At 48.8% G+C, this 22,140-nt stretch overlaps 1 protein-coding gene across 2 annotated transcripts in view; it reads right to left on the reverse strand.

The window, feature by feature from the left end:
- PIP4K2A (phosphatidylinositol-5-phosphate 4-kinase type 2 alpha) overlaps nt 1-22,140 on the reverse strand; it is a 255,060-nt gene that overhangs the window by 138,235 nt on the left and 94,685 nt on the right. For both annotated transcript variants that reach the window (XM_075552483.1, XM_075552482.1), the window contains exons 2-3: nt 3,010-3,107; nt 894-990 (exon numbers count right to left, since the gene is read on the reverse strand). In XM_075552483.1, coding sequence (XP_075408598.1) covers nt 894-990; nt 3,010-3,107 — 195 coding nt within the window. The remainder of the gene's footprint in view (nt 1-893; nt 991-3,009; nt 3,108-22,140) is intronic.

A 22,140-nucleotide genomic window follows, 5' to 3' on the forward strand; every position in this document is an offset into this window, starting at 1 on the left:
ACGTAATACTCCACTCACTGTTACCGAGTTGATTCTGACTCATAGTGAACTTACAGGATTGAGAAAAACTGCCCCTGTGGGTTTCCACGGCTGTCAATCTTTACAGGAGCAGAAAGCCTCCTCTGTCTCCCAGAAATGGTCTGGTGGTTTCGAATTGTGAACCTTGAGGTTAAAAGCCCAACATGTAGCACACTGGGCTCCTGCATGGCTGTTAACTCATTAACATGGAACTCATGGTCACCCATATCCAAGTGGAGCATACCTAACAGACTCTTCTCTCTGTACGGTACATCATAACCTCCCACAAGCTTGGGACTTGTTTTAGATGGGCACGATCACCCACAAAAAGCCCCTCCCCCCATGCACATACACGCACAGAATAAAATAAAATCCCACACAAAGTAAACCACCTCCCTGGACCACCAAATGGACCGGGATACACGCAGGTTGGTAGCAGGAGATCGCGAGAGCATTGAAATGTAAGAATGCAGGTGGTCACCTCTCTCAACCTCAGGTGGGGACATTCCCAGTGGGCAACTCAGCTCTGTCACCACCTCTCGAACAAGCCCACGAACGCCGGAGAAAACAGGTGAGTACCGAGCACAGGGTTACCAAGACATTTTCGCCAGTAGGCCGATTCCCAAATTCAGAATCCACACGTGATGGGGATTGATCAGTCCCCCCACTCTGCGATGTCTCCAAAGAAGTCATACTGTATAGATATATCTGACCAAGAGAATGTGTCGCTTCTAAAAGAACCCTGCTATTTTCATCATGTACAGTGAAATCTAATGTAACTAACGACTCATAATGACGAAAATACCAATCCGGTTCCACAGAGGAGAAGGCATTCTGAAACCCATTTGAAAGCAAATGCTATAAAAGCAACTCACCTGGAAATCTTGATCGTCGATCCCGAACCTCTCCCGCAGGTTCCGGAACACCATTGGACAGTATTCCTTAAACTTGAAATGGCTCGGCATGTTTTCTCTGAAAGAGTGATATCGTAGAACAACAAAACTCAGAGGTGCAGTGGGTAGCCACCACAGTCCTTAACAGCCTGCCATCCAGCTCTGGAAGTCACCACCCACAGTGCACCCCGATGTGTTTCCCAGAACCAGGCATAACACCCACAGTGAGATCTGGGGACAGATGGCAGACCAGTGGCGTCTGCCGCCTTCCACCACCCAGGGGCACCCAGACTTGCTGACCTGTGAGGTGCTGACCTCACGCTACTGCCCCTTCTCCCAGGAAGGAGAGGGGAAGGAAGGGGCCACGTGTGGGCAATATTAAGAGAGCCCGGGGAAAGGAGGCGGTGTCGGGGAGAGGCAAGCTGCCATTTGTGGAACAAGACTCCTCTCTCACTCCCGGAAGAATGTATTTCATATTTGATACAAACGGCACATTCTCAATTCACATGGAAAACATTCGCTCAAAAGGTCAGCCTTTAAACAGCCTACTGAGAAGAATTAACACATCTGCTCAACAGCTCCGCGAGGAAACCGCATAACCGGTCCTAATGGGGCAGGGATTTCTGGGGCAACCTCTGGGACTCGCGCCCCCCTCCCCAGCCCCACCCCCCCCTTCAGAATCAACTTCTTCCTGCTGTGCATTACCAGCAAACTTCGCACGTGCAGACACACACACCCACATCTTTTGTGGTATGTTACACTCTGAATCACAGTGGTTTATATATGTGACACTTTTCAATCACCAGCTTAACTGTGAGCTCCTTGTGGGCAGGGCCATGCTGTATTTGTTGCTGTTTCTCCAGCTCCTAATGGATTGCCTGACACATAGTAGGTGCTCCATTGAGAATTTAAAAAAAACAACAACCAAGATAACAATTGTGGTAGCTCCAAATCTGTTGTTAATTTGAGTCTTAAGAGTGAAGGGGTGGGGTTTAGCCTATCAATCAAGTCACAGCTTGATTTTATTTGGAGGAGTTAAGGAGATGAATATCTGGCTGGAGGTGGGACATTCGCTCACTCCCTGCAAGACCTTCCTATTGAGAAGACACATGGAGCTATGCTAGAGCTCTGGAGCTGAAGGAGCCAAGTGGAGACCCTGCCAGAGCTGAGATGCTCCTACTGCCACTGGAGCCATAAGATTTTCCACCCACTGGCCTGTGATCTCCCTGCATTCGGCATCATTGCATGTGTTTCGTGAGTCTGAAGAGGACTTTATAGATTGATATCAGACATATGGGCTAATTTTGGACTTATGGACTTTATTTGGACTGGGCTGGGATATTTTCTCAACATTCAATTGCTCTGGTCTATAAAGCTCTTTCTTAGATACATACAAGTATCTATGAATTTGCTTCTCTAGTCAACCCTGACTAACACAACAATAAGAAAAAAAGTTGCAGTGGAACCAGGTCTGAAGCATGGTGACAGCCAGGAGTTGGAGCAGAACCTGCCGTGATGCTTTGGAAGTCAGTCAGCAAGTCTTTCTTCTCAGGCACCTCAGGATGGATCTGAGCAACCTGCTCTTTGGGGGGTAGCCAAGCACTCAACCAGGGCCTCCATGATGATGAGACCTCAAAAGGTATTCAAAGGAGAAAGGTCCCTAATGCCCAAGAGCATATAGACTGGCTTTATAAAAATGCACCTGGATTCTTTCTTGTTCTAAGTTGTAGGCAGTTCTATTTATTCGTCGACTAATCCTTTTTCAAGATTTTGCATGAGAGGTCAAGAGGTTCTTCCCTGTTAAAAATCCAAGCAAGTCACAGCTTCAAGAACTTAAACTGTCACGAGAAGATCACTTTTAATGTATAAGATATTCATAGAGAACAATATGCCATATGGCAAAAGGATATTACCCATGAGGGCCTGCTGTTGCTTTTCAGAAAATGACAGATGGTGTGATGTTTCCCACAGGATTAATCCACCAGTAAAACTTCACTCCTGTGCCCATTGAAAGAGAGCGCGACCACAGAAATGCACAGAAGCCGTCCTCTTGGCCGACAGACACAGCAGCCCCATCCACGGTCACACTTGTACTTACTTGTTAAAGAGGTGATTGTCCACCTTGATCTTTGAATAGGCTTTGAAGTCGTCCGGCATCAACATGACGGGGATTTGAACATGGCTCAGTTCATTGATCTGGAACCAAGAAACCAAAGGCACAGGTGAGGGCGGCAGGCATTGTTCCGACGCACCGCAGGTTCTGTCCCAGACCACCATGTTCACGCGAGTCACAGGGATTCCCCCTGACTTCCTGAACATATAAACGCTGTGCTTACACTATATGATAGTCTGTTAAAGTTAGACAGTGGATGGGCCAAGCTGAAAACACAATTCAACAGGAGAAAGTTCAACTTTTCCACAGCCGTACGTCGAATTCTGAGCCTGCTAGAATGCAAGTGACCCTTGAGGCCACCCTTTGTCCTCTATAGCCTCATATGTATGTTTGGTTCTCTTTCCTGGGGGAACCCTGGTGGCTGCGTGGGTGACGTGTTGGGTTGCTACCCGCAAGGTCAGCGGTTTGAAACCACCAGCCCCTCTGTGGGAGAACGATGGGGCTTCCTACTCCTGTAAAGAGTCACAGTCAGAAACCCCCAGGGGCAGTTCTACCCAGTCCTGCAGGGCCGCCGTGAATTGACATCGCCTCCATAGCAGTTGAGTAAGTACGTAAGTAAAGATAACAGGCTGTTTTCCAAGACCTTTCCAACACAACTTATACTATCTTCCTGTTGTGTGTCATGGAGCAGATTCCAAGTCACAGAGACCTCATAGGCCGTGAGAGAGTAGAGCTGCCCTGGATGCTTTCCAAGGCTGTACGGACCTGATATGTCATTGGGATAGAGCGATTTAAAGGAAGAGTTCAGTTTCGAACTTGTCCTGTTTGTTGCACCCCTCCCCAATGTGTCTGTGAGGTCGCAGGAGAGAAGCCTGAATGGCTCTGTATGGACGGCCTTGGCTGCTCTAGGGTGTGTGTGCGTGCAGCAGAGGGAGGGCAGGATGGCAGGGAAAGGGAGCCCGGGAGCCATTCTGAAGGACGCCAGCATCCAAGGGCCTGGGAGAGAAGGATAAGTCTGCAGGGGAGACAGGGCGGAAGCGCTTGAGGGAAATGAATGACAAGCCCAGTGTCACCCTCCCTCGGACTCACCAGGGTTGCGCTGCTGGGAAGTCGCAGGACCCTGGAGCACATCACAGCAGGCACCATTCTGGGGCCTCTGCAGGTGTCCGCCCAAGGCTTCCAGGTGGAGTTGAAGTTGAGCAAGGGGAGCCGGCGAGGGTAAATTGAAGGGAGCATGTGTGTGGTAGTTACATAATCTGCTGTCAATTTGAGACTAGGAGTGAAGGGGTGGAGTTTAGCCTGTCGATCAGGTTGCAGTTTGTTGACCTCATTTGGAGGCGCTGAGGAGATAAATAGCTCACTAGAGGTGGGACACGTGCTCACTCCCTGAGAGGTTCTCCACTGAAAAGCCACATGGAGCTATGCCGATGGCAGCCAGAGGCCTGGAGCTGGAGGAGCCACATGGAGACCCACGCCAGGACTAAGATGCTTCCACCACCACTGGATCCACAAGACTCTCCACCCACTGGCCTGTGATCTTCCTGAGATGATGGGAGGGTAAGCAAGGGGATCTCAAGTCTCTAGAGAGGAAGTGGCTTTGGAGAGGCAATTCCTCTCTTGGAGGAAGAGAAAGAACGTGACAGTGAGTGCAGAAGGGGCCGGCCTCGAGTGAGTGAGGGGAGACAGGAGTTCTTGCCCATGGGCTCCCATTTTCTTTGGGGAGTCGGGATTCAGGGCTTTTCTGTTGAGAGGGTTTACAGGGGGACAGAGGGTTGAAAACAGGGCAGCAGAACACGCAAAAGCAAGCTTGCGCAGGGCAACATGGCTGTGCTTTGGGGTACCACTGAGAGTTCCCTGGTATCATGGGACCAAATGGAACGTGTGCAGCGATATTCCTGCAGAACCTCAGGGTGCAAGGGGAAGACAGAGCATGGGGGTGGGGGGTTGGCCAGGTAGGGGTTTTTTGCTAGTCCTATGAGATAAAAGATACAGGAGCAATGGAGCTCCAAGCCAAGCACTTCAGATGTCAGCACAGACTGTCAGCCGACCACCAAGAGTTTGGTACTGTGTCGTGGAGCATGGTCCAGGGCAGTAGCCAAAAGAAATGGATACAACGTAGCCACGCATGGATGCTAAGGGTCCAGTCAGCAAGTACCACTGTGGCTTGGAGGATCAGGGGGTCTACCCACTGGTGTGGGTGAAGGCTTCCGCACTGCAGAGACGATGGAGAATGATGGGAGGTGAGAGAGGAAACCATTCATCAATTTCAAGAGGGTACCAGAGCATCGAGAAGACCAAGCCTCATTAAAATGACACTAGCCCAGGGAGGGGTGTCCCGTGCTTCCATGCTTTCTCCCAACTTCAGCATGTGGGCTGTCCTACAGGCTGGAAGCTTGACTCGTTTCTCTACAAGCCCTGTCTTCATTAGCAAGGCTACCCCAAGAATGAAGGGATGTTTGGATCTCATCATTAAAGAAGAAGATGAAAAGAGAGAAATCAAAGATTATGATACTCGTAGCTTGGTTTACATAGAATCATAAAGGGCTGCAGTGGAAAGAGAATCCTACAGCTTCTGTATAGTTTCATTTCTCCTGTGGAACATCATACGATTCTCTTTGTCTCTCTGTCTTTATAACGGAGCAATAGATGGTTACTAGCTTACATCAGAACAAGACATCGTGGATTCCTGATCCTTCTGACAGATGGTCCTAACGAGCAACGGTACCCCATTTCATTTGGGGCTCCTTCTCCACCCCAAAGAATCCCTGGTGGTGTCTGACGTGGCTATGTTTTGGGCTGCCAACCAGGGGTCAGCAGCTCAGTACCAGGAGCTGCTCCACAGCAGGGAGAAAGAAGAGGTTTTCTACTCCGGTCTAGAGTTACAGTGTTGCAAACCGACAAGGGCAGCTCTTCTCTGTCCTACGGTGTCGTGGTGAGTCCTGATTGACCCAATGGGAGTGCATTTGGCTTTTTAGGTCCCCACCCATCCCTTGCCCTGAATCTTCCCTTTAAGCCTCTTGTTGGTCAGCAGATTAGCTAGATTTAATAACCCATGGACAACCACTTCACACACTTGAGGGTTTAGTACTTAAAACTTTTAAATTTGTAGATAATGTATGTTTCAATGATGGACCCACGAAACTCTCTAATATCTTTTTTTCTCTATAAGCACACTTTATTTCGTTGTATTTGAGGTTCCTGTTCATTGATCCGTGTCATTGAGACACATTCATGATGGCAATGCCTGATAGGTTAAAAAGGTCATTTAAATTTCTGGTTAACTCACTCCTTGAACCTTTAACCTCAATACCACAAATTAAAACATATCCCTTGTCTCTATTTCATACTAAAGAGCTGACACAGGTTGTGAAACTACATTACCAAAAGAAGAAAAGAAGTTACTATCTTGAATAAGGCTGATGCCATCCTATTTGATAATTTTTGCATTCCACATAGGGCTCTGGGTGTGAACGTTCAGATATTAGCACACAAATTCTTGGCTTTTTGAAGTCCTTAGTGTGAGAAAATTTAAGTTTTAAGTTTGTCTTCTACGTAGTCCGACCACTCTATGTAGCCTACTGCAGAACTGGTAGCAGAACTACTCATGGGTTATCAAGACGGTACAAACGGAGCATTTGGGCTTCTTTGCTCTGTCTTTATCTAGTTAGAAGGAGTCCTGGTGGTGCAGTGGGCTATGTGTGGCACTGCCAACTGTAAGGCCAGCAGTTCCAAACCACCAGCTGTTCCTCAGGAGAAAGACAAGGCTTCCGACGCATGTAAGCATTTGATAGTCTTGGAAACCCAGAGGGTTCTCTACTCTGTTCTGTAGGCTCACTGTGAGAAAGAACTGGCAGTTATGTTGGTTACACAGTTACATGCAGAATACGTGTTTAATAGTTAGATGTATATACACTACATAATCATGAAAAGGAACAAGAATTACGTCAGCAATTATGATGTTGAAGGAAAGAGGGAAGAGGTAGTTAGTTTATTGTGCCAACCTGGCCAATAAACACATGTGGGATTAATTGAAGGGTGGAGTGATAAATGGCTCTGCGAGCCTTGCCTTTTTTGTCTCTTGCTCTTTGATCATCAGACCAGTGTGTGGCTGCCTTGTTTGTTCTGTGCCTCAATCTGCAAGCTACACTACCTGTGGGCCCCCTAACCGTGGACTGTGTTGCTGTAACTCGAGGTTCCTTCAAGACCTGCTTAGCCACACCATTGGAATTTACATCTCTTGAGCTGGGGACTGTCGGACCCCGTCATCTGGCTGACTGTTGGTGACCTGCCTTGCTGTTTGCTGCCTGTGCCCGGATATCCAGAATTGCTCTACAGAGGACTACTAGGCGGCCCTCAAGACTTGAAGGACTGCCAGTGTCTCACAGCTGTCTCACGGGAGTGAGTTGCACTGAGCCATTTATACTGCTTTATAATTTAATTAACTCTTTATTTCTTGTTATACGGATAGACTGGACATAAGAATAAATAAGAACTGCAGAAGCCAAATAGTTTAACTGATAGATAGACAAGTGGTTTTTGAGTTTATCAAATATTTTATGAGGGTAGCTACATAATAAACCACAGCTAGAGCAAATGGTTTGAGAATGGTTTGAGAATGATGAAGACAACGAATGTACAAATGTGCTTTATAAAATGGATGTATGTGTGGATTGTGGTAAGAGTTGTATGAGAACCAAAATGATTTAAAAATTCATGTATATATGGATTGTGATAAGAGTTGTGTGAGACCCTGATAAAATGATTATAAATAAATAAATAAACCAAAATTATATTACGGGGGTCATCACGTTTAAGGTTACTCTGGGAGCAGCGAATAGTTAAAGAGCATTGATCCTATAGCTCTGCAGACCGCTTTGCCACGCTCCCGCTGTCCAAGGAAGCTGACTTTGCAGCCGTGCAGAGCTAGCTCCTGACCGAGGAAGAGTGTGGTCAAGACCCCCATGGGGAGAGGTTGTGGGCTGAGTCACCCCAAGCTCCAGAAAGAACTGCTAGTCCCTGTTTGGGCCGTGCCAGTCACCCCAGAATGTCCTTCTTTCTGTTCGGGCCCTGAGGCAGCACGGAAGCCTGTGATCTGCGCTGACAACGCTGGTGCCCATCATAGGACACGGATACAGAAGCCTTTGTGGTCAATATCAATAGAAACAAAGCACAGGGGCGGGGCGGGGCGGGTGGTGCCAGTGCCAGTACAAAGGTTCCCTACAAAGACTGTCATGAGAGAGAGAGAAAGGGAGGACACTGGTTGGCAGAAGTGGGACTTGGGGAAAGAGTGGGTGCCTGGGGCAGAGGCCCAGGAGCCGGCCCTCTGGGGTCTAGGTTCAGCTTGGCCTCCCCTTCTGCACTCAGCATTAACCTCACCACTCACACTTACTGGACTGTCTGCCAGGCGCCACAGTAAACGCCTTAGACACAGGATCTTACCTAAGTCTTCAACCTATCAGGTTGGTATCTCAGAGGAAGAGAGTCCTAGTGGCATAGTGGTTATGCATTGGGCTGCTAACAGCAAGGTCGGCAGTTTGAAACCACCAGGAACTCCCGGGGGAGGGAAAGATGGGGCTTTCTACTCCCATGTCAAATTAGTCTGAAGAAACCACAGGGGTGGTTCTACCTTGTTCTGTAGGGTCTCTCTGAGTCAGAATCGGCTTGAAGGCAGTGAGTAGACTTAAAAGGAAAAGGCCAGGCAATTCCCTTCTGGAGGGTGAGCTGTGGGAAATCTCAGAGAATCCTCCTCTGTGAACATGCATGAGGTCTCAAGGTGTCAGCTTTAAGTCAAAGGCGATGGCTACTACTGTTATTCCCATTTCACAGATGAGGAAACTGGGGTGAGACCGATTAGACAACTGGTAGCTACCAAGGAGTAGAGCTGAGATAGAACCTAACCTGAGCTTAGAGCTTCCCCAGTCACCCAGCTCAGTAAGCTCAGCTATGAAATGCGGGAGCTGGCCCCGCCGACCTGAAGACCCCAAACCAAACGCATTACCACTGAGTCTGATATCCACTCACAGCAACCCTGGGGGACAGCAGAGAAGTGGCCCTCAGCGTTTCTGGGCTGTACCTCTTGACGGGAGTTACAGAGCCTATCCTTCCTCTGAGGAGTGGCTGGTGTTTTCAGACGATGGATCTTGCGTTTAGGAGCCTGACACAGAGCCACTACATCCACTTCAGACAGACTGCCTACAAAAGTACAATTCATCTTAAGATGCCTACCACTCTTCTCCATGGTGGTAAAAAAAAAAAAAAGAAGTTCAGAATAAATTATTAAGCAGACATTTAATTGAATGTTTGTACACTGTGGCTACGATGTGTGTGCTGTCTGTGGTTTTCATGCGTGCAACTGAAGCTGGATAAGGGGGTGTTCCTCTCCATGCCCAGGGGCCCTCTACAGGAAGTTGGAAGTCGATAAAAGGTTAAAGGGCATGAGCCAATTCAGGCCCCAACCCAGGGGGCTGTACACCTAGGTGGGTGGTACACCTACCTGGGTGGGCCCCAATCTAGGCCAGGTGGGCTTAATTCAGCCAATGGGGTCAACCACGCCCTTAAAAAAGCTTAAATGGGGAGACCATACCTCAGGCTTCCACGAGTGGGGGTGCAGTCCCCCAAGGTTTGCCCATGTTCAGGGACTGTAAAACCTGAAACTTCTCCCGTACTTTATAAAAACCCATTTGGATCACACACCAGGCTTTGGCATGAATTTCTTTCTTGTGCGAAGGCAAAGACTGAGGTATTTCTCACCCAAGAAATCGAACAAAACCTCTGTTACTGAAAAGCTACAATTTCTCTGACATACTTAGTCATCTCAAAAAGGAAGCACGAACACTCTTCCAAGACCACTAAATCAATTATTTGCAGAACCCAATGGGTTCCATCTTTCTTTATGAAGGTATGATTCACAAATACCATTGCAAAACGTACATAATTCTTTCCTTAAAAAAATAATAAAACATCCTTAAGCAACAACAACACTATATGGCCCAACTCAGAAAAGGTGTCTCAATCCTCAGCCAGACGTTCCGATTGACCTTGCGTCGAGTTACCGCCACTGCTGTACAAGACAGGTGTGTTATTTGTGACGGGTGAAAGCTTCTGACTGTAACCAGTATCCCTCCTGCAGGAGGAAGGCTGAATTCCCACTGGAAAGAACACAGAGGTGGCCAAACCTGGAGTAATAAATAGCTACTGGGTGGAGAGTGCGACCCCCGCTGGTGGTGCTCAGAAACTGAGGCACACAGGTGTCCCCAAAAAACCCATGTCATAGTGCTGTGACATTTAAAAAATAAATAAGGCTCAGCGATCCAGTTTTTTAAGTCTGGCAAAGAATGGATTCATAAACTGCGAGGCATGATGAATGGTACCAACGAGCACAGTCACAGCCAACCTAAGCACTCTGCTCCCACCCTTAAGAATAATTAGCTGCTGGTTTGCATTTGGCCAAGAATACACAGAAAAGGACCAGAGAAAAACAACCCAAGACAAAAGCTGCTCACGTGTGGCATAAGCGCTGGGATGGTTAATCTGACTTTCACACGGGCGGGTCACCATGAAACTGTGACACAGGGAGATGGCAGGGGATGCACTATTGTGCATTGTGAGGCTGCGGGGCCTGATGACCGCTGGCAGGGCAGAGCTACGTGGAGGGCAGCATGGACCTCTGAGACTGGGGCAAAATGCAGGCCGGCCACAGGGAAGTTTATCTTGAAAGGCCTTCATCACTCCTCAAAAATCCCGAGGCACACCAGATAGCAGAGGGCTTCTGCGTATCCGAAGAACCACAGCCCTACCATTTAAATAGGAGCGCGAGGTTTAAAGTGTAATTCAGCGACACAGAGTTACCTCTGCGGACGTCGGGGTGAACAGGCGAAGCCCAAAGGGGCCCAGATCAGGGCGGAGCTTAAAGATAAAAAGGATGTGCCTGCCGATGTGGACAGGACTTTAACTTCCGTTTCTTAGGGAACTCAGGTGAAGAAGTGCCTCATATCAAACACATGCAACAAGTTTCCCCCCCGAGCTGGGGACTTCTACGAAAGGGTCTGGATTTCACAAACAAGGCGAAATGTGCTGCGGCTTCCTCAAGGACAATGTAGAGCCACCCCCCCCCACACACACACACACCCCATACCCACCGAGGATGAGTCAGTCTGAAGATAGACACTTTCCACTTAATAGATGCATACTGCAAATAAGCAAAATCCCTCTGTGCCTCTGTGGTTGATAAGCATTTCCCAGTAGATAAGTTTGATTCTACCCGGGGAGTCACTGATACAGGAAGTGAATTGAACCCAGAACCAGGGTTTTGGGCCATTTGACCAGAGGGTCTTCTCTGAGGCCACTGAGCGAGTGCTGAAGGATTCCCTTCGCCTCCCACAGAAAACGAGGCCATTCAAATGGGAGCCTGAATGCTCAGGGATTCTCCCTAAAGCTATTACAAAAGCAAACCTTGGCCCATTCCCAAGGACCTATGATCCATCTTGTATCCCCCACCCCCAAATAAAAGGTCGCAAGGCTGACCAATTCTTACCACCACCACCAGCACCACAACGCCACCTTCCTACCCCCGACGCCCTTCTCCACAGTCTTCTGTGCTATTTCCTGGAAACAGTGACCCAGATCAGAGGGAGCAGGAGCTTGGCAGAAGAACAGCGACATGGACAAAGACGTGTGGAGTGTTTTAATAATTGACACGAACCAGCTTAGGTAGGTTGTCTGATTGGTGTGAGTTGCCTTTAGGCTACCAGGTGGGTGGATGGAGACCCCGTGTGCCCGCCCGAGTTAGGTGGGACACCTGGAAGTAACCTAAAGCCACTGCCGCTGAAGTCTCTTCCAACTCACCGTGAGCCTACAGGACGAGAGCAGAACCAACTAACTGCTCCTTAGCGTTTCTGCGACTCGGCGTCTTTACGAAGCCGATGGCCTCTTCCTCTCGGGCAGCTGGGGAGTTTGAACTGCTGGCCTTGCAGTTAGCAGCCCGGTCACCAGGCTCCTTGTGGGAGGAGTTGACTTTTTAAAAGTTCTTGTGCTCTATTTGTTGTAAAATTTGGATACCCTCCCCTAGCTGTCTGTGAGTTATAGAGTTACTGGCAAGCATGATGTCTTCAGGACAAGGATAATCGCAAAGGCACTGCTGCTCTCTCTCTCTCTCTCTCTCTCTCTCTCTCTCTCTCTCTCTCTCTCTCTCTCTCTCTCTCTCATCGTTTTCGTACTTTCTTAGCAACCTTGGGAGGTGGAGAAGGAGAGAGTGCCAAAGACGTGCATCTGGTATTTACTGTGGTCACACTGGACTACGCATTGGCCTGTTCACTGCCAGGTCAGGGGTTCGAATTTACCAGCCTCTCTTCCGTAAAGATGTAAAGTCTCAGAAATCCAAAGGGGCAGTTAGTTCTACGTGTCCCACAAGGTCCCTATGGTCAGCATCGACTTGAGGGCAGTGAGAGCCGTTAGTTACCTGATACCCGTTTGTAATTTCTTATTCCACATTTTGAACAACTACTACTGCTGCTAAACAGCCACTAAGCTGAGCATCAGCTCTTGTTTGCAAATCATTTTATGATCTTGTGATGACTGTACTGTAAGAAAAGGAAGAGCTCCCCGAAACGCGCCCCAGTGAGACTCGGGCACACTGCCCGTCAGCATTCAACCTGCACAGGATCTCAGTCTGGAGCTGCAAGTTCCAGAGGAGCAAGCACAGCAAATTAGAGGCAATTCCAGAGTTAGAGAAACAGGCAGCTAAAAATGTTTGTGAAATGTATTGTATTTGTCTTGGGAGCGAGAGGTCAATTTTCTACAGCTGCTCTGCCATTAAAAAAAAATGTGGTTATCTGTGTACTTACAGATAAGCCCAAAGATGCAAGTACATTTTAATTAGCACTTCCCACGGAGATGAGAACCATCTCCAGATATGCAGAAAGGAAAAATGCTTTCCTTCTGATGATGAGCCAACTGGAAATGTCTTGCGAGCAGGACGGGGTGCAGCTGGGAGTGAAAGTTGCAAAGGCCTGTGGTCACAGCCTCTCTACACTCAAACACCCCCCAAAGAACACACAACACAGCCTCTCTACACTCAAACCCCCAATGAACACACAACACAGCCTCTCTACACTCAAACACCCCCCAAAGAACACACAACACAGCCTCTCTACACTCAAACCCCCAATGAACACACAACACAGCCTCTCTACACTCAAACGCCTCCCAATGAACACACAACACAGCCTCTCTACACTCAAACCCCCAATGAACACACAACACAGCCTCTCTACACTCAAACCCCCAATGAACACACCGCTTCTCTACACTCAAACACTCCCAATTAAGACACCAACAGGAAGGCTTCTGTGGAGCGAGGATCATTAAGTCAATCTTTTAATTGAAGGCTACTTGAAGTAAGTGAAACTGTCATCGGGGCTATTTAGACTCTTGGTTGGAGTCTCGCTCTAATTGGTCACAAACTCTGCCACCGGCCATCTGTCAGCTTGGTATTTGCAAGATCCATCGCGGAGCTAGAAGGGCCTCGTCACTGAATGGATGTGCCCAAGGGGCTGACCCCCTGCCTACTTCACCCAAGGTTGTGGTCCTGGTAACATCTTACCTCCCAGGACCCAAAGACTCCCACGACAGCGAAAAAGACCAGCCTGGGAACCAGGCATCACTTGGGAATAAGTTGATGATCTTGTTATGAATGGAGGCTGGGAAATGAGTGACGCTGAAGACAGACATTCACAGACTCTGACCGAGGTAATGCTGGCATTTTAAAGACTAAAGAAAAATGTTGCCAATGAAAACTGGATCTTACAATGTGGTCCATTCACAAATGCGCCGGACCTGGAGCCATGGGATCTCTGACTAAGTCCTGGTTCGGCCCCTAAATCACCACCACGTTACCTGGAGAGAAAGCCCACTCTGCCCTCTCCACCTCAATCTGTCCTTTTGTAAAACGGGCTTGAGAAGACAGGAGCTGGCCCAGGACGGACATGTGGTATGGCCAGTGACTTAGAAGATGCTTGGATTTCCTGCTTCAGACTTGAGGACATTTACATCAAGACTTGGGATTCTGATGTCTCCGTTCTTTTCAAAGGGAAAGGTCTGGCAGCCTTACCAGGCATAACGCCCCGGATGCCCAGCAATGGTGGAGTTGTGCCCTCCAGCTTCCTCCGCTCCTGGCTCTAGATTGGGTCACTGGTTACAAGCGTGGGATCCATGCAGGATTCCAATGGTGGGCAGTCCTGCAACTACAGGGGAAATCTTTTAAAGCAACGGTCCACAGAGACGCTCCGATTTCCAGAAGTGGGGAACCTCCTTGTCCGTTTGATTTCTCTGTGTAGGGGAAGCCACAGCCCCAATAACATAATCCAGTCGGCAGCTCTACTTTGTGCTTTCAGTTCCCGTGAGGGGGGTTAAGGGTACCACTTGCTGGAAGTGGGTGGTCATGTCTTGTCTACTTATTCACCCTAGGTTGAGGATGTCTTGATAGTGCCCCGACGGGTTATGGAAGTCACCCAAACTGGTGTCAATTTAAGGATGAAGAGTGTAGGGGTGGAGTCTAGGCTGCCAATCTGAAAATAGCCAATGAGATGTCTGTGCGGGCATGGCCTTCTCCTGAGAATTCTGGGTAATCTGGTATTTCCTCCTTGGAGGCGGAAGACACCTCTCTCTCTCTCTCTCTCTCTCTCTCTCTCTCTCTCTCTGCTACTCCTTGGGAGATATTTCAGAAGACAAGCCACATGGAGGCAACCAGACCTCAGAAGCTGGAGAAGCCACAAGGAGACCCCTGCCAGCGTTGAGATGCTTACAATGCCACTGGACCCAAAGACTTTCTACCCACTGGGCTGTGATCGTTCTGCATTTGGCGTCATTGCATGTGTTTCGTGAGTCTGAAGACTTAGAGATTGGTATTGGACATATGGGCTAATATCATACTTATGGAATTGATCTGGACTCGACTGGGTGTTTTCTCAATGTTCAATTGCTTTTGTACATAAACCTCTCCCTTATATACATATATGTGTTTATGAATTTGTTTCTCTAGTCTACCCAGCCTAACACAGGGTTTGTGACGGCAAGTTTTCCATAAGGTGTCAGTCAGAACGTGAAATGTGGCCAGCAAATCTGATGGAGGGGAGGCCTGGCCCCTAATCTTCTTTGAGTGGTGCTGGGCTAGCTGTGGAGAAGGTAAGGGGTTTGTGATGTAAGAACCCCCCCCCCAACACACACACCACCACAACCCGCTGGCAAGGTCACTGGCCACTTCTGCACACCATGAATGAAGAAGTTCCGGGGTTGGCAGAGAGCGGGATGGGTGAGGACAGGTCTGTGTTTGGGGGGAGAAGAAAAGAAAAGTTTTCCTCTGACAAACTTCTTCGTTGGGACCTATATTAAGAGTGGAGAAGGAAGTACTGAGTTCCAGACCTTTGGTTTTCTTTTCCACGGACAGAACGAGAGGCTGCTGGTTTCACTGCGCAAGAACAATCTGAGGAAGGCTGCCAATATGTAGCTTCTCTAGCTTTCTTGGATTCTTATTTTAAGTAACGAATAGACCTTGTGTTTATATATCCCCCTTGGCCCAAGCCCAGCTAAAGTGGGAGAGAGAAACAGAGTGAATAACTGACCAAGAAAAAGGAAGAGCACACAGCAGCATCGATTTAAGAAGCGTTTTTCAAAAGAAACTCCACCCGTGGAGGGCAGCCACCTCCGGGGAGAGGGGAGAGGGCTGCCTTTCCAATGTCTGTGGCCTCTTGGCTCTCACAGACAGACGCTGGCCTGGGTGGGTGGGTCAGCAGAAGGAACTCAAGCTCCGACCCTTCCCCAGTAGACCAGGCTTTGATGGCTCCCACTTTGGAAACGCCAACACAGAAGTCGGGTAGCGTGTTAGCTACTCACAGAAGTGAGAGTCTCGCAGCTCTCGCCTCAACCTCTGCTTTACCGCAGTCACACCTGGTCCTAGTGTCACACCTGGCCCTAGTGTCACTCCTTTAGAGGGACCTGGAGAAAGGCCTCAATGCAAAAGGCCACCAGGGAGCAGCCTGGAGAAGCCCGAGGGCCGATCCACTCATACTATGTACCCAGAGCTTGTGGTCTGCTCGCCTGTCCCGTTCTGAAATATGAATGGCTGGTCACGGGTGTTCACCAGACACTGCAGAGAACCTCTAATGGACAGCAGTCCTGCCCAAGCACAGGGCGGTGGAAAAGAGGAAAACTCTCAAGGAGATGGGTGGACAAGACACAGTGGCTGCAGCAATGGGCTCAAACACGGCAATACTTATGAGAGGGGTGCAGGACCAGTCTGTGTTTCTTTCTGTCCTAATAGGGTCACTGGGTCAGTTGGGGTGGACTAGAGAAACAAATGCAGAGGCACTCACATGTAAGAAAGAGCTTTGTTGAAAGAGTAAAGTACACTAAATAAGCATCCCAGCCCAGTCCAGATCAAGTTCATCAGTCCAATATTAGCCCATAGGTCCCATACCAATCTATAAAGTCCTCTCAGACTCACGAAACAAAAGCAATGGTGACGAATGCAGGAAGGTCACAGGTCAGTGGGTGGGAAGTCTTGTGGATCCAGTGGCAGTGGAAGCACCTCAGCTCTGGCAGGGGTCTCCACATGGCCGCTCCAGCTCTGAGGCTCTGGCTGCCCTCAGCCTCTCTCCATGTGGCTGTCAACAAGAATGTCTGGCAAGGGAACTGAGCTTGCGTCCTGCCTCCAGCGAGCTATCACACCTCCAAATGAAGTCAGCAAGCTGTAACCTGATTGTCAGGCTAGACTCCACCCCTTCACTCTGAATCCTTTCAAATCAACCACAGATGATGTAACTACACAGATGATGTAACTACAGTCACGATGAGTCAGAACGGGCTAAATGGTACTTAACATCACCAGACCGTCATGTAAAGCCTCAACCATGAAAAAACCTCACTGCCGTCAAATCCATTCCAACCCACAGCGACCCTATGGAACAGGGCAGAACTGTCCCTGTGGGTTTCTAAGACCGCCACTCAGTCTTTGCAGGAGTGGAAAGCCTTGGCTTTCTCCCAGGAAACAGCTGGTGGCCTCAAACTGCTGACCTTGAGGTTAGCAGCCCGACTTGTAACCACTACGTTACATGAAAGAGACGAAAACAAATCTGTGATGCGCTCTGTGATAGGTAACATCAGCCAGTACCACATCTTCAAATTGTATCCTTACAAAGTACCAAAAGGAATTGAGTCATACTACAGTGATGATGACGACTGCTAATTTTACCAAAAGCTGTGTATAATTTTAAACAAAAGGAGGGCTGTCCGAAAAGGCTAGCGGAACAGCGATCACAGCAGGAAGTCAACATATAATGCCTGGAATCAACAAACACAGCATTCACAGGACCAGCTTGATTACCAAGAAATACGGAGATTCGACGCCAGTGGAAATTATGATCCCTGATAGTGTGTGCTCATTGGGGAAGCCCTCAAGGAACCAATGGGAGTGGAAAGCATAGTTCCGTTCAGTATACTCCCACATGTTTTCAAGGTTGTACATTTACAAGTTTGTAGGAGAAATTGATGGAGTATATAAAAAAGCAGCTGGGGGAGTGGGCTTGGGGACCTGCCAGGCAGCAATGCTCACATTGAACGGGTGCAATTATGCTCTTCCAATGCCTTATCACAAGCTACTCTCAGAGCAGTGATGGAGGAGAAACACGGTGCCCGAGAAGCACCTAAGCTCGGCCCAGTCAGGAGGGCACGCTCCCTGGGGAGGAGCGAGCGGAACTTCCTTTTATTTCGAAGACAAGAGCCTTCATGAAACCTATTACGCGGTTTGACACGTGCCCCCAGGAGCCCACAGGCCAAACTGTCACGAGCAGCATCTTGTGAGGCGGAAATCCCAAGGACGTCTCTCAAGCTGCAGGCGGGAGGTGGGGACGTGGCACTGTCAACTCCAAGGGCTGCCCAGGTCACTGGATAGACAGATGAGGCCACCTGGCTCCACTGAACTGAACAGACGCTCCCCAAATACACAGGGGTTTTGAAAGATGCCTAAAAATAAAAATGAAAAACCCCACCTAATTTACCCTTTACCCCCTAGAAATGGTGCCTGGAAAAGACCCATTGTGGGAAGCAAAATGCCGCCGTCTTTGACCTACAGAGGGGTTCTCTTACACCGGCTGTCCTCAATGAACTCTGACCTAAGTCGAGTAACTTGTGGTTTTTCCCCTCTCTTCAGTACAGACGCCTTCTATCATCAGTAACTTTATAATGACAGCTGTCTTTTGAGCCGTAAATCACAAAATCGAACATCCACAGATGAAAAGCTATGAGCAACAGCATTGTATGTAGCACCTGGAATGACAGCAAGGATGGTCTTAGGGCAGGCTCCTGGGTAAGTATCAGATGGGTTGTTTAAGGGAGGGTGCTGTCTGTCCTGAAAACACCGGCACAAGCGGATAAGTTCCTGGTCTGCTCCCCATACCGATCACATTATGAGCTAAACCCTTGGTGATTAATTCAGATCTAGCAAGTAGAGGTCAAGAACAACTGAAATCCGTGAGGAGGTGATTGGAAATGGAGACTCATCGGTGTGTTGTGAAGGAGAAACCTCCCATAAGCGTGCACTGTGCCTGGAGGTGTTAACTAGTGTTAGGGCAGGGTCACTAAGATGAGCAAATGACAAAACGGCAGCACGCCGAACTTAAGAGACAATGTGCATGTTTCTCAGTGTTGTGCGCCATCATACAGTACTAGGTTACCATCACATGGAGGACTTGACAGCGTTTTTATGTTCGAGCTCAACACTGCAGCCACTGCGTCAATCCATCTTGTCAAGGGCCTTCCTCTTTTCACGACCCCTCTACTTTATCAAGAGCACAGTCTCCTTCCTTCTCCAGGGACTGTGGTTTTCTAATAACGTGTCCAAAGTGCTTGAGAGGACGTCTCACCAACTTTGCCTTTAAGGAGCTGTGGCAACTACATACTCTCATATCAACTTGCGAAGGGGTGGGGTCGGGCCTGTCAATCAGGTCACAGCTTGATGACCTCATTTGGAGACGCAATGGACGGAGATAAATAGATGACTAGAGGCCAGATACACACAGACACTCTGTTTTCTTCCTGTCGACAAGCCACATGGAGACCCCTGATGGAACCAGAGCCCTGGAGCTGGAGGAGCCACATGGAGACCCACGCCGGCACTGAGATGCTTCCACCACCACTGGATCCACAAGACTTTCCACCCAATGGCCTGTGATCTTCTTGCATTCAGCATCATTGCCTGGCTGCGTGAGTCTGAAGAGGAATTTATGTATTGACTAGTGTTGACATATGGGGTAATATCAGACTTATGGACTTGATCTGGACTAGGCTGGAATTTTTTCTTAATGTACAATTTCTCTTTGATATAAAGTTCTCTCTTCTACACATCTATGTATATATGAATCTCTATGAATTTGTTTCTCCAGTCAACCCAGACTCCACAGGAGCATTCTGGCTGTACTTCTTCCAACAGATGTGTTTGCTCTTTCGGCTGTCCACGGTGCCTTCAGTCTTCTTCGCCAGCACCACGGTTCAATGGCATGGGTTCTTCTTTGGCCTCCCTGATTCAATGCCCAATTTCCACATGCACAGGAGGCGATTGAAAACTACCATGACTCGAGTCAGGTGCACCTTAGTCCCCAAAGTAACGTCTTGGCTTTCCAATACTTTAAAGAGTCCTCGTGCAGGAGACGTACCCGATGCGATCCTGTCATCTGCTCTCTTCTGAGTGCCGACAGCGTGAGCAGCTGAGGAAGGAACCAATCCCGAGGGAATCCAGGATCATTTCTCTCGTGAACACAATGCTACCTGCTGGTCCGGCTGTGAGGATTTTTGCTTCCTCTGTATTAAGTGACAATCCACATCCAAGCTGCCGTCCTTAATCTTCATCAGCGAGTGCTTCAAGCCCTCATGCTCAGCAAGCAAAGGTGTGTCCTTTGCACATCACGGGTTGCTGGTTAAACCTTCCTCCATCCCCATTACGGGCTTTGGGGAAACGAGACTGGCACCCAGAGGACACTGAAGTGGGACGTGTGTCTTGTACCATACCCCAAAACACTCAAAATGGATCGAAGGCATCGGCGGTGCAACCTACAACCAGGAAAATGCAGTGGCAACACTGTCGGTCTAGCTTTTAACAACCATTATAGAATCTAATAACGAAAGCGCACAGGGCAACACAAAGAAGACTCCCGGCTGTGGAGTCCATCCTGGCTCCCAGCAACCCTACAGAGCAGGGTAGAACGGCCCGGGGTCCCTGATGCTGTAAATCTTTATGGCCGCAGAAAGCCCCATCTCTCTCCACGGAGCAGCGGTGGCTTCAAACTGGAGACCCTGCGGCGGCAGTCCAAAACTTAGCTAACAGCCCCACCAGGACGCCTCGGGATGGTGCTGAGAATACTGCTTTGATGCACATGGCAAAGTGGCACCCGTTTGTTATTATGAACCGTGGCACCTACTCTGCTCCAGAAGGAAGCAGTGGCTGGCCACGCCGACAGGGAGGTGGGCAAGGTCTACGGGACACAGGTGCTGCCGGCACAGGGTGGACCTACCTCCTGCTGTTTGACAGTTACTTCCAAGCAGTGTGCAACTAAGCCAATCCGTGCTCTGGCTGGGCTGCCCATGTGCTGTCGCATGCAGACCTTCTGTAGCTAAGGGGCAGGCCTAGCTCTTGGGCTTTCAGTGTGGAGCCAGGTGTGAGTAACCAGCAGTGGGGACAAGACCAGCCAGGTTCCAAATCCCTTTGGCCACTGACTGACGGACTAGCTGCCTCCCCAGCCTCAAAACAACCAATTGACTCGGTTGCCTCAAGGCAATTTCAATTTATAGTGTGTCTAGAGGACAGAGCAGGAGTGCCCTTATGAGACTGTACATCTCCTCAGAAATAGAAAGCCTCATCATTCTCCAGAAGAGCCCTTGGTGGTTTTGAACTGCTGACCTTGTGGTTAACAGTCCAAACATAACCCACCAAGTCACCAGAGCCTGTCACTCAGTAAATGTCCCTTTCCTTCTTTCCTTTTTCCTGCCTTATAAAGGACTGTATTCTAAGGAGTGTGGATTAGAACTCAGAGGCAGAAAGATGTAGCTATCCACCTTGTTCCTATAGGGCGCTGGTCTTAGTTCATTCAAGGATTCAGGAATTGCTTGCTTCCTAACTATGTGCGTAAACCAGGAGACTGACGATTATATATAAATATACTTATATCAGGATACATTTATATAGCACAAAGGAATATAACAGCTTATCAGTCCACACAGCAGTACAGAGGGCTCAGTTCAACTCACTTCTGTGGAGAAATCGCAATGACAAAAAGTTGAGCAGGAGGTGTATTGACAACAACGACAGAAATGGAGAGGCGCAGCGACCCAAATCCTCACGGGATGTGGTTTCTCAGTTTGGAGGCGTAGTCATGGTTCCATGGGGCATTCCGGTCAATTGGCTTTACAGCACAGTCAGTGCTTCTGGTCTGGGCCCTGGTCTGCTGCGTAGTCCCTGATAGCTTCCAAAGCTTGCCAGCAGCTGCCCAGTGCCCCACAGTGGATCTCTATGCATTAGGAGCCACAGAGGAAGGAGAGAGACAGGATTAGAAGGATCTGGAAAGTTTGGCTAGTCGTCTCCCTTGCTAAAGCTGGATGGGGCCTGGTCGGCGGCTCCCGTGCCTGCACATTTTGCGCTAAGCTTCTACAGAAGAATCCTGGTCAAAAGAAGGGGAAACTACTACAGGATTTCAAATTCTCACAGAACTTAAGATTTCCGGAGCCACAGAGACCGGATCAAGCCCTGGAGTTTTTGCCTGAGCTGCTCTTGAAGCCTGATAAGAAAACACCCGGTGAAGTCTTCTGAAAACTAGACTGCAGTCTAGATTATGTATGTCTCAGTGCCTTGAGCATTATGCCCTTTTGAGACACCGGGAAAGATTGGAGAGGAACTGGGGGTGGGGAGTGTGTTAATGGAGGAGGAAGAACTCAGGAAAGGTGAAAAAGAGATGCAGATCTCAAAGAATGTAACCAACTTGCCACTGAACTTGTGTCTGTAGACAAGCTTTCCAAGTGTGCACCTTTGGCCGTGTGCAGTCCCCAACAACAATAAACATCTTTTACGAGTACCAA

The sequence above is a fragment of the Tenrec ecaudatus genome, chromosome 6, assembly GCF_050624435.1.
Source record: "Tenrec ecaudatus isolate mTenEca1 chromosome 6, mTenEca1.hap1, whole genome shotgun sequence".
Classification (NCBI taxonomy): Eukaryota; Metazoa; Chordata; class Mammalia; order Afrosoricida; family Tenrecidae; genus Tenrec; species Tenrec ecaudatus.